General features: G+C 45.0%; 1 protein-coding gene across 2 annotated transcripts in view; it reads right to left on the minus strand.

Moving 5' to 3' along the window:
* Positions 1–12,723, minus strand: part of ipo13b (importin 13b) — a 48,563-nt gene that overhangs the window by 17,576 nt on the left and 18,264 nt on the right. For both annotated transcript variants that reach the window (XM_029632841.2, XM_029632842.2), the window contains 6 exons: positions 11,367–11,492; positions 9,219–9,362; positions 8,342–8,554; positions 7,990–8,243; positions 1,189–1,329; positions 249–390 (listed from right to left, as the gene is read on the minus strand). In XM_029632841.2, the coding sequence (XP_029488701.1) occupies positions 249–390; positions 1,189–1,329; positions 7,990–8,243; positions 8,342–8,554; positions 9,219–9,362; positions 11,367–11,492 (1,020 nt within the window). The remainder of the gene's footprint in view (positions 1–248; positions 391–1,188; positions 1,330–7,989; positions 8,244–8,341; positions 8,555–9,218; positions 9,363–11,366; positions 11,493–12,723) is intronic.

Here is a 12,723-nt window from a genome sequence, read left to right on the forward strand (position 1 = left end):
AAAGAGAGAAAGTGTGTGCTGTTAAGTGGTGGTATTCTGAACAGGGTAGTTAGGGATAGGGTGTAACGTTAGTGACCTGGGTTAAAGTCTAGGAGACTGGGTTACAGTGCAGGGGTTAGGGTGTAACGTTAGTGTCCTGGGTTAAAGTGTAGGGGACTGGGTTACAGTGCAGGGGTTAGGGTGTAACGTTAGTGTCATGGGTTAAAGTGTAGGGGACTGGGTTACAGTGCAGGGGTTAGGGTGCATACCTGTAGTGTGTACCAGAAAGTGAGTGTGAGGGAGCTGGTCGTCTCGTTGACTGGGTAGTGTCCTGGTATCCCAGTACAGAACATGATCATGTTGACCAAAGCCAGAAAACCCTGCCAGTGCTCTACCTGCTCCAAAAGAGCTCTGAGAGAGAGAGAGAGAGAGAAAACGGGAGCGAGAGAGTAAGTGGGAGAAACGGACAGAGCCAAGTAAACTAGGTCAGTAGTTAAGGAGAGTGAGGTGAGGTGGGACAGGCAGGGCTGTTTCTCTAGATAGAGTGAGGTGGGGTGGGACAGGCAGGGCTGGTTCTCTAGATAGAGTGCGGTGGGGTGGGACAGGCAGGGCTGGTTCTCTAGATAGAGTGAGGTGGGGTGGGACAGGCAGGGCTGGTTCTCTAGATAGAGTGAGGTGGGGTGGGACAGGCAGAGCTGGTTCACTAGATAGAGTGAGGTGAGTTGGGGTGGGACAGGCAGGGCTGGTTCTCTAGATAGAGTGAGGTGAGGTGGGACAGGCAGGGCTGGTTCTCTAGATAGAGTGAGGTGAGATGGGGTGGGACAGGCAGGGCTGGTTCTCTAGATAGAGTGAGGTGAGGTGGGGTGGGACAGGCAGGGCTGGTTCTTTAGATAGAATGACAGGTGAAAGGTTCAGACTGGAGATATTGACATACACAGCGAGACATGAGGCCTTGGGAGACCCTGCAGAACAACACAATAACAAACCAACAGCTTGTTTACCAGGGTTGGCCTGCACTTGGAGCTGAACACGTCATCTTATCTGATTATTTCTTGATTGGTTTGTGATAATTAATCAATTATGTCACCAAGGAGTGTGAGGAGGGGAAGTGAAAGGAATGATTGGTTGATGATTTAGAGGGGATAGCGCAAACACAATTGTGTTTAGTGTACTCGTGAGGGCCTTTTGGGGACCAACAAACACACACACCTGGAGTGGTTCTCGCCCAGTGCGACAGCAATGCGACAGATTCCGTGTGATGTCTCCATGTCTCCGTTCTGGATGGCCTCTCTCAGCTGCTCCTGCAGGGACAAGACCTGGGGAACCAGCTTCAGCAGGGTGTTCACATACCTACAGAAAGATGTGCAGAGAGAGGAGGAGAAAGAGATAGAGAAAGAAAGAGAGAGACACACACGAGAGTTAGTTCACATACTGTACTATTGGAAAAACTGGAGGCGTATAGCTGTCTTGTTTACTTCAAACTAAATCTTTTCCCAAGCCATTATTTCTCTGATCCTGTGAAGACACGCTGCACACATCCCCCTCTTCCCCCCACCCCACCCCATCCCAGCCACACAAACACATCAATCTTTACTTTTCACCAGCTACATCTCTCTGTTGCTTTGTTTCATTTCTCTAGGCTTCAATTACTCTGGTCTGTTCTTTCTGCTGTCTCAGCCCTTTCTAATGCATCTATTGTCTATCTGGATGCACACACACACACACACACCACATACACTCTCCCTCGCTCAGACACACACATACAGTTGAAGTCGGAAGTTTATATTCACCTTAACCAAATACATTTAAACTCAGTTTTTCACAATTCCTGACATTTAATCCAAGTAAAAATTCCTTGTCTTTGGTCAGTTAGGATCACCACTTTATTTTAAGAATGTGAAATGTCAGAATAATAGTAGAGAGAATGATTTATTTCAGCTTTTGTTTCTTTCATCACATTCCCAGTGGGTCAGAGGTTTACATACACTCAATTAGTATTTGGTAGCGCTGCCTTTAAATTGTTTAACTTGGGTCAAATGTTTTGTGTAGCCTTCCACAAGCTTCCCATAAAAAGTTGGGTCAATGTTGGCCCATTCCTCCTGACAGAGCTGGTGTAACTGAGTCAGGTTTGTTGGCCTCCTTGCTCACACAAGCTTTTTCAGTTCTCTCCACAAATGTTCTATAGGTTTGAGGTCAGGGCTTTGTGATGGCCACTCCAACACATTGACTTTGTTGTCCTTAAGCCACTTTGCTACAACTTTGGAAGCATGCTTAGGGTCATTGTCCATTTGGAAGACCCATTTGCGACCAAGCTTTAACTTTCTGACTGATGTCTTGAGATGCTGCTTCAATATGTCAACATCATTTTCCCGCCTCATGATGCCATCTATTTGGTGAAGTGCACCAGTCCCTCCTGCAGCAAAGAACCCCCACAACATGATGCTGCCACCCCTGATTCACAGCTGGGATGGTGTTCTTCAGCTTGAAACCCTCCACCTTTTTCCTCCAAACACAACGATGGTCATTACGTCCAAACAGTTCTATTTTTGTTTCATCAGACCAGAGGACATTTCTCCAAAAAGTATGATCTTTGTCCCCATGTGCAGTTGCAAACCGTAGTCTTGCTATTTTATGGCGGTTTTGGAACAGTGGCTTCTTCCTTGCAGAGTGGCCTTTTAGGTCATGTCGATATAGGACTCGTTTTACTGTAGATATAGACACTTTTGTACCCGTTTCCTCCAGAATCTTCACAAGGTCCTTTGCTGTTGTTCTGGGATTGATTTACACTTTTCGCACCAAAGTACGTTCATCTCGGGGAGACAGAACGGGTATCCTTCCTGAGCGGTATGACGGCTGCGTGGTCCCATGATGTTTATACTTGCATACTATTGTTTGTACAGATGAACGTGGTACCTTCAGGCATTTGGAAATTGCCCCCAAGGATGAATCAGACTTGTGGAAGTCTACAATTTTTCTTCTGAGGTCTTGGCTGATTTCTTTTGATTTTCCCATGATGTCAAGCAAAGGTAGGCCTTGAAAAAGGCCTACCTTTGAAATACATCCACAGGTACACCTCCAATTGACTCAAGCTTCTAAAGCCATGACATGTTCTGGAATTTTCCAAGCTGTTTAAAGGCACAGTCAATTTAGTGCATGTAAACTTCTGGCCCACTGGAATTGTGATACAGTGAATTATAAGTGAAATAATCTGTCTGTAAACAATTGTTGGGAAAATGACTTGTGTCATTCACAAAGTAGATGTCCTAACCGACTTGCCAAAACTATAGTTTGTTAACAAGAAATGTGTGGAGTGGTTGACTCCAACCTAAGAGTATGTAAACTTCCGACTTCAACTGTACACTCTCCCTCGCTCAGACACACACCCACGACATATACTCTCCCTCGCTCAGACACACACCCACCACATACACACACCCACCACATACACTCTCCCTCGCTCAGGCACACACACCTATTTAATTCTCCCACATCTATACGTCTGTTCCCCTGCTGTCTGCATTGAGCATGCTCACACACACAACCACACTAGCTCTGGGTAATATCACTCTTCCCCCCCAACCTTGCAGTGTCATTGGTAATGACTACTGAATATTCATGTGTCCCCTTATTGACATTATCATGAAGGCTGCTGTACCACGTGCATGACAACAAGCCACACACACACAGTATTAATCTACCATAAAGCACCTATTCCAAACCTCCTCTTTCCCCCGACCTTCAAAATACACTCTCTCTACTTCTGTCTCACACACTCAAGCTTTCACAAAGTAACCCTTTCCCCCAGCTAAGAGTACACGACCTGCATCTCCAAGTCAACCCATTAAAAATGAATGATGACTAAATCTCCCAGGGTGGGCTGTTATTTAATGCATTAGTGTGTGTTTCTGTATATTTATGTGTTATTCAGAGGGCATTGGGGAATGAGTATGTGCGTCTCTCTATTGTATGAAACCTGACATCCTATAGATTCCACTGAGACAGACTGTCTACCGCAGACACACAGACCTCCGCTTCCCGCTCTCTCTCTCTCTCTCGCTTTTCTTTCTCCTCCCCTTAAAACTCGAATGAATTTGAAAGACTCCTCTCTCTCTTTTCACCTCCATCTTTCTCCTTTCTCCCTCCCGTTCTCCTTCTCTCTGTTTAACCATATTGCAGTCAAGTCATTTGGGAGAATGCTATTGGTCCAACTGCATCCTGTTGCCAGGCAACTAATTTCCCCATCTCAGAGCGTCACTGTAATTAAAAAGGAGGAGATAGGTGGAGGAGGAGATATAGGCAGAGTAGAGAAAAAGGCAGAGAGAGAGAAAGGGAGGAAAATGGGGGAAAGAGAGAGCCTGGGAGAGAGATAGAAATATTTTAAGTGAAGGAAAGGGAAGGAGGAAAGATTGAGCTAATCGTCTGGGGATAGATAGTGATAATCCTTCTGCCCTGACTCTAGTGTGGCCAAACACATACGCAGGCACACGAAAACACATATACAAACTGTTAGTCCTTTTCAAATCTAATTGAGTGTTTTCACTGTAATTAAAAAGGAGGAGATAGGTGGAGGAGGAGATATAGGCAGAGTAGAGAAAAAGGCAGAGAGAGAGAAAGGGAGGAAAATGGGGGAAAGAGAGAGCCTGGGAGAGAGATAGAAATATTTTAAGTGAAGGAAAGGGAAGGAGGAAAGATTGAGCTAATCGTCTGGGGATAGATAGTGATAATCCTTCTGCCCTGACTCTAGTGTGGCCAAACACATACGCAGGCACACGAAAACACATATACAAACTGTTAGTCCTTTTCAAATCTAATTGAGTGTTTTCGGGCTGGGCGATATGGCCTAAAAATCATCTCGATTTTTTCAAACATTCCAAATATATATCTAATTTAAAAACAAATGTTCTCTCGAAATAAGCATTGGTGCACAATTAAAAGATAAATCCACTATAATTGATCATTTCAATAAGCACTTTTCTACGGCTGGCCATGCTTTCCACCTGACTACCCCTACCCCGGTCAACAGCCCTGCACCCCCACAGCAACTCGCCCAAGCCTCCCCCATTTCATCACCCAAATCCAGATAGCTGATGTTCTGAAAGAGCGACAAAATCTGGATCGCTACAAATCAGCTGGGCTAGACAATCTGGAGCCTCTCAAAAATGATCTGCCGAAATTGTTGCAACCCCTATTACTAGCCTGTTCATATCGTCTGAGATTCCCAAAGATTGGAAAGCAGCCGCGGTCATCCCCTCTTCAAAGGGGGAGACACTACACCCAAACTACTACAGACCTATATCTATCCTACCCTGCCTTTCTAAGGTCTTCGAAAGCCAAGTTAACAAACAGATCACCGACCATTTCAAATCCCACCGTACCTTCTCCGCTATGCAATCTGGTTTCAGAGCTGGCCATGGGTTTACCTCAGTCACGCTCAAGGTCTAAACGATATCATAACCGCAATCGATAAGAAACAATACTGTACAGTCATATTCATCGACCTGGCCAAGGCTTTCGACTCTGTCAACCACCACATTCTTATAGGCAGACTCAACAGCCTTGGTTTCTCAAATGACTGCCTCGCCTGGTTCACCAACTACTTCTCAGATGGAGTTCAGTGTGTCAAATCGGAGGGCCTGTTGTCCGGACTTCTGGCAGTCTCTATGGGGGTGTCACAGGGTTCAATTCTCTTGCCGACTCTCTTCTCTGTATACATCAATGATGTCGCTCTTGCTCCTGGTGATTCTCTGATCCACCTCTACGTAGACGACACCATTCTGTATACTTCTGGCCCTTCTTCGGACACTGTGTTAACTAACCTCCAGACGAGCTTCAATGCCATACAACTCTCGCTCCATGGCCTCCAACTGCTCTTAAATGCAAGTAAAACTAAATGCATGCTCTTCAACCAATTGCTGCCCGCACCCACCTGCCCGTCCAGCATCACTACTCTGGACGGTTCTGACTTAGAACATGTGGACAACTACAAATACCTAGGTGTCTGGTTAGACTGTAAACTCTCCTTCCAGACTCACATTAAACATCTCAAATTCCTATCTGCCAAACATACCCTCATAAAACAGACCATCCTATCGATCCTCGACTTTGTCATTTACAAAATAGCCTCCAACACTCTACTCAACAAATTGGATGCAGTCTATCACAGTGCCATCCGTTTTATCACCACAGCCCCATAAACGACCCACCACTGCGACCTGTACACTCTCGTTGGCTGGCCCTCGCTTCATACTCGTCGCTAAACCCACTGGCTCCAGGTCATCTACAAGTCTTTGCTAGGTAAAGCCCCGCCTTATCTCAGCTCACTGGTCACCATTGCAGCACCCACCCGTAGCACTCGCTCTAGCAGGTATATCTCACTGGTCACCCCCAAAGCCAATTCCTACTTTGGCCGCCTTTCCTTCCAGTTCTCTGCTTCCAATGACTGGAACGAACTGCAAAAATCACTGAAGCTGTAGACTCATATCTCCCTCACTAGCTTTAAGCACCAGCTGTCAGAGCAGCTCACATATCACTGCACCTGTACATAGCCCATCTGTGAACAGCCCATCCAACTACCTCATCCCCATACTGTATTTATTTATCTTGCTGCTTTGCACCCCAGTATCTCTACTTGCACATTCATCTTCTGCACATCTACCATTCCAGTGTTTAATTGCTATATTGTAATTACTTCGCCACCATGGCCTTTTTTTCTACTGTATGTTTTGTTTATTCCATGTGTAACTCTGTGTTGTCGTATGTGTCGAACTGCTTTGCTTTATCTTGGCCAGGTCGCAGTTGTAAATGAGAACTTGTTCTCAACTAGCCTATCTGGTTAAATAAAGGTGAAATAAATAAAAAAAGGTAAAATAAAAAGCATTTTAATCAGTCAACAATAATCTAATAAATTCAGGGCTCGTGAAATTATACCTAGGCTATATAAGCATTTTTTTGTTGCAATAATCACTGATCTGGCTTTCAAGTCTCATACCTCATTGGAGGCTAACAGTTTTTGTTATGAACACACCCTTTGGTTCGTCTCCAACTGTTTAAACTGCAGCTAACCTATCCACATTGTTAAGATGTTAAAATCAATTGGCCTACCGTCCTTGTCAGAATGGAGCGAAGGAGACCAAAAAGATAATGAGAACATAAACGCTCATAAAAACAAAAAATATATTTACAAAAACGTGTTTCTTGCAATACTAACATTGGAATTAATCAAATTAATTTGATATATCGCCCAGCACTAATATGAGGGCCATATTCATACCTCCACCAGTAAATTGGCCTTATTTTAGAACAATAAAAACACATGTTGAGGAGACCAGCTATTAGGTTGACTAGAGCAGTACTTTGTTTGTGCGTGTGTGTGTGTGTGTGTGTGTGTGTGTGAGTGAGTGTGTGTGTGTGTGAGTGAGAACTGCCCATAGGTGGATTTTGCACCTTTTCCTACCTCACTCATCTTTCTCTCCCTTCCTCTTTTCATCCCTACCTCACCCTCTTTCTCTTGGGGAGGGGCTACTAGGTGCCTACCATTGGAGATCAATGACGTCGCTCCCCATCTCTGTAACCATGGTAATGCCAGCCAACCGAGAAATGCCTCCCCCATTCTTCCCTCCCTCCTCCCCTCCTGGCTGTTCACTCTCCCTGTATTCCCTCCATCTCCCCTTTCCTCCTTTCTTAATTTCTGTCAACTCTCCTTTGCCTGTATTTTTCTCTCCATCCCTATTTCCCCTCTACAGTATCTCTTTCTCTCATATACCCTTCCCATGCCCACACTGTGCTCTTGGCTGCCATCTCCCCCTTCCCATCTCGCTCTCCCTCTGATGCTCTTCCTATCCCTGCTCTGTCTCGCTCTTCCATATCTGAATCTGTTGTTCTCTTGGTTCTCTTTAAAACAATACCCTCCACCTCCTCCATAATGCAGACACTGGCTGCGTGTCACCTTGTGTGTTTGTCTGAAGTCATTGGGTTGGCACACACTCCCACCCTCCCCTGGCCCAGACACACCTCTGGGAGTCGGGCTGTGATATGGCGTTGACAATAGCCTCCACGGCAGTATCAAACAGCTCGGGGTCTGGTAGAGCAGTGAAACAGTCCTCCACCAGTCCTTCACTCTCACTGAGAGGGACGTCCAGCAGCACCCAGGAGGACAGACAGCGCAGGACACGAGCCTTCACTGCCCCGGGACTGTCCCCTCGACGCAGCAGCTGCTGGAGGAGTGGACACACTGACCCCCATTCACGACCCAACGCACCTCGCACCTACAGACAGAGGGTGGTGAGTAGTAGATGGATGTGTGTCTGTCTTTGTGTCTGTCTGTCGTGCCCTATGGTACCCCTCAGTCTCTCGCATCCCTCACCTGTCCCTTGCGGTACTGTGGCAGGCGGCTGGTCTGGAACTCTTCAGGCAGAACGGTCAGTAGCTCCAGCAGGGCCAGACACCTTGCCCGGCCATCCACCCCCCCTCCCTCCTCCTGGAACACACGTACCATCTCTGGCACGGCGCCTGGCCACGCCTCTGGCATGGTGTTCAGGGCCAGGGAGGCCAGCGCCACACATAGACGCGTCAGCACCTTGGAAACAGGACCACAACGACGTACTGTAATCTATGACTTCGTTTTATTTACTATACTTGATGGTTTTTAAGGCATTTAGCTCCAGTTGTATGTATTTTCAATGATCTAATACAGGGATGGGCAACTGGTGGCCCGTGAAACTATTTTTTTAAATGTGTTTTTTTTGGGGTGGGGAGACTGTCAGGGTCTCAAATTACTGTTGAGAGTTAAAATAATAGAGTACAAGGTCAAATTTCGAAATTTGGTTGTGCATCAGCAGTCACTTAATTAGCCCATGTCAGCAAAAACATTTTAAATTAGTAAGTTAGCTGGTCGCTAGACTAAACTTGTAGTAAGCATGGTCGAATTACAGACCGGGGTGGGGCCCACTGATCATCAGTTATCATATTAAAAACTGCAAACATTTGCCTCCACGGCAAAATGTGTAGAATTGCAGGAAATTAGCTGTAAAAGTGCTATTTTTAAACAGATTTTCTTTCCCTTCACTGTCACGAGGGGGGACCGCTAAAATGATTTTCTCGCAAGGTGTGGGGGGGTATGAATGTGGGTACGCAGACCCACGAGCCACTGTGGCCCCTCATGGTGAGTTGTGTTTTTTTGTGGCCCTCACACACATCAAAGTAGCCCATCCCTTATCTAATAAATCCATCCATCTACCCACCATCTTGGACCCGGAGGAGAAGCAGGCGATCTGGGAGAAGAGTTGAGTCTTTAGGGTCTCATACTGGTCAGAGGGGATGTCAGACCAGTAGCGTGATATCTTAGTGTGGAGGGCACTAGCCCCAAAGTACTGGATCTCAGGAACCTAGGGAGAGAGACAGGGTTAGGTGTGTGTGTGTGTGTGTGTCGTCAGGGTTTGTGTGTTAGCCGGTAATAGCCGGCTTTTGGCCCCCCAAAAAACTGAAAAGTCAATTACTAAAATTGCCACCGGCCAATTGTCTGGGAGAAGAAAATAAATTCCATTGTGAAAATGCATTTTTAGCCTATTCATTGATTGAAATACCAGTTGATGTAGCGCAAGAGCTGCCTGCTACTACAGCTCATCAAACAGCTCTTCGTTGCTGCTACAGCTCATCAAACAGCTCTTCCTTGCTGCTACAGCTCATCAAACAGCTCTTCCTTGCTGCTACAGCTCATCAAACAGCTCTTCCTTGCTGCTACAGCTCATCAAACAGCTCTTCGTTGCTGCTACAGCTCATCAAACAGCTCTTCGTTGCTGCTACAGCTCATCAAACAGCTCTTCGTTGCTGCTACAGCTCATCAAACAGCTCTTCCTTGCTGCTACAGCTCATCAAACATCTCTTCGTTGCTGCTACAGCTCATCAAACAGCTCTTCCTTGCTGCTACAGCTCATCAAACAGCTCTTCCTTGCTGCTACAGCTCATCAAACAGCTCTTCGTTGCTGCTACAGCTCATCAAACAGCTCTTCCTTGCTGCTACAGCTCATCAAACATCTCTTTGTTGCTGCTACAGCTCATCAAACAGCTCTTTGTTGCTGCTACAGCTCATCAAACAGCTCTTCGTTGCTGCTACAGCTCATCAAACATCTCTTTGTTGCTGCTACAGCTCATCAAACATCTCTTCGTTGCTGCTACAGCTCATCAAACATCTCTTCGTTGCTGCTACAGCTCATCAAACATCTCTTTGTTGCTGCTACAGCTCATCAAACAGCTCTTCGTTGCTGCTACAGCTCATCAAACAGCTCTTCGTTGCTGCTACAGCTCATCAAACATCTCTTTGTTGCTGCTACAGCTCATCAAAACAGCTCATTCCTTGCTGCTGGAGTGAAATCTGCTTTTATAATCCAAATAAATGTGCTACAATTCTAATTGCGTTTTAAAAACAGTTTTCATGGCCATGATTAAAAAGAGCTACCATTTTTATTTCTTTACTGGTAATTGAAGCACTCTTACCATTCAAGTGCATAGGCAACTAGACAGGCTTCAGCACGTCACACACCATTTTGCAATGAGCTGAGCTTTTTTACTTTAACGTTTTACTACATATTATGAGGCATGTGTTACCTTGCTTTACAGTAGCCTATTCAAAATCCAAACAAACGTGCAGGCAATTATTTTATATAGACTTCCATATACCATTCAAACCAGTAGCCTGTTTTTCTCATGTTCTAGTGCTTTTCAAATAAACTTTCTTTCATTGACCAGAAGCCAAAGGCACAATCCTAGTCATATTAGCAACCCATGTTAGTTGTTACATCTTTAGATCTCCACTCGTTCTAAATTTCTAATGTATATTTTCATCTCTGTCTCATGAAACCGCTCACATGTGCTCTTTTGACAACTGTGTTTTTCCGCTAATTACATTATGGAACAAACATTTGCGCATAGCCTAGTGCCTTGTGTGCATTGCTGCTCTTATAATGTTAATAAATAATTGTTTATCAACATTTAAGCTAAACACTCTGATCCGTTTCATGAGCCTTATTTCTCATTGTAAACTGTTCTACTATGGGGGAATAGTAGATTGACATAGGCTAGAAATGTTGCGGTTCGTTACTTGTCTTATTGGCTGAGGAAATGTAAATGTGGACAATTATTCTAACAATTGCGCTTCAGAATTCGGTAAGAAGAATGAACACCATTGCATCCTCGAGTTGCATGTTCATTAATGTGATTTCTGTCATTCTGAGCACCGTGGGTGGACACCCTAAATCAGGATACACACCCAATGCATATGGGTCCAGCAAATTTCTTAAATGTCCGGTAAATGAACATTCTGCCAGTCAAATGTCCGGCGCAACATTTTCCTAATGGAAACCCTGGTGTGTGTGTGTGCTGGTATATCCTACCTTGTCAGGGCAGAGCAGGGCCCAGCAGAACTGCCAGGCCTGAGGGGAGACCTGAGCCTGCATCAGCCACTTCTGGGCCAGGTTCTTATTCTCTATGTTAGGGTCATAGTACAACTGGTGAAGTGCCTGGGGGGTAGAGAGAGAAAAAAAGAGGGATCGGGGAGGGAGAAAGTCAGTATAATTGCAGTATAATATACAGTGGGGCAAAAAAGTATTTAGTCAGCCAACAATTGTACAAGTTCTCCTACGTAAAAATATGAGAGGCCTGTCATTTTCATCATAGGTACACTTCAACTATGACAGACAAAATAAAAAAAATTAAAAAATCCAGAAAATCACATTGTAGGATTTTTAATGAATTTATTTGCAAATTAATGGTGGAAAATAAGTATTTGGTCACCTACAAACAAGCAAGATTTCTGGCTCTCACAGACCTGTAACTTCTTCTTTAAGAGGCTCCTCGTTACCTGTATTAATGGCACCTGTTTGAACTTGTTATCAGTATAAAAGACACCTGTCCACAACCTTAAACAGTCACACTCCAAACTCCACTATGGCCAAGACCAAAGAGCTGTCAAAGGACACCAGAAACAAAATTGTAGACCTGCACCAGGCTGGGAAGACTGAATCTGCAATAGGTAAGCAGCTTGGTTTGAAGAAATCAACTGTGGGAGCAATTATTAGGAAATGGAAGACATTCAAGACCACTGATAATCTCCCTCGATCTTGGGCTCCACGCAAGATCTCACCCCGCGGGGTCAAAATGATCACAAGAACGGTGAGCAAAAATCCCAGAACCACACGGGGATCTAGTGAATGACCTGCAGAGGGCTGGGACCAAAGTAACAAAGCCTACCATCAGCAAGGGCATTGAAGATGAAACGTGGCTGGGTCTTTCAGCATGACAATGATCCCAAACACACCGCCCGGGCAACGAAGGAGTGGCTTCGTAAGAAGCATTTCAAGGTTCTGGAGTGGCCTAGCCAGTCTCCAGATCTCAACCCCATAGAAAATCTTTGGAGGGAGTTGAAAGTCCGTGTTGCCCAGCAACAGCCCCAAAACGTCACTGCTCTAGAAGAGATCTGCATGGAGGAATGGGCCAAAATTCCAGCAACAGTGTGTGAAAACCTTGTGAAAACGTTTGACCTCTGTCATTGCCAACAAAGGGTATATAACAAAGTATTGAGAAAAACTTTTGTTATTGACCAAATACTTATTTTCCATCATAATTTGCAAATAAATTCATTAAAAATCCTACAATGTGATTTTCTGGATTTTTTATAGTTAAAGTTGTACCTATGATGAAAATGACAGGCCTCTCATCTTTTTAAGTGGGAGAACTTGCACAATTGGTGGC

The sequence above is a fragment of the Oncorhynchus nerka genome, linkage group LG24 (assembly GCF_034236695.1).
Source record: "Oncorhynchus nerka isolate Pitt River linkage group LG24, Oner_Uvic_2.0, whole genome shotgun sequence".
NCBI classification, from domain to species: Eukaryota; Metazoa; Chordata; class Actinopteri; order Salmoniformes; family Salmonidae; genus Oncorhynchus; species Oncorhynchus nerka.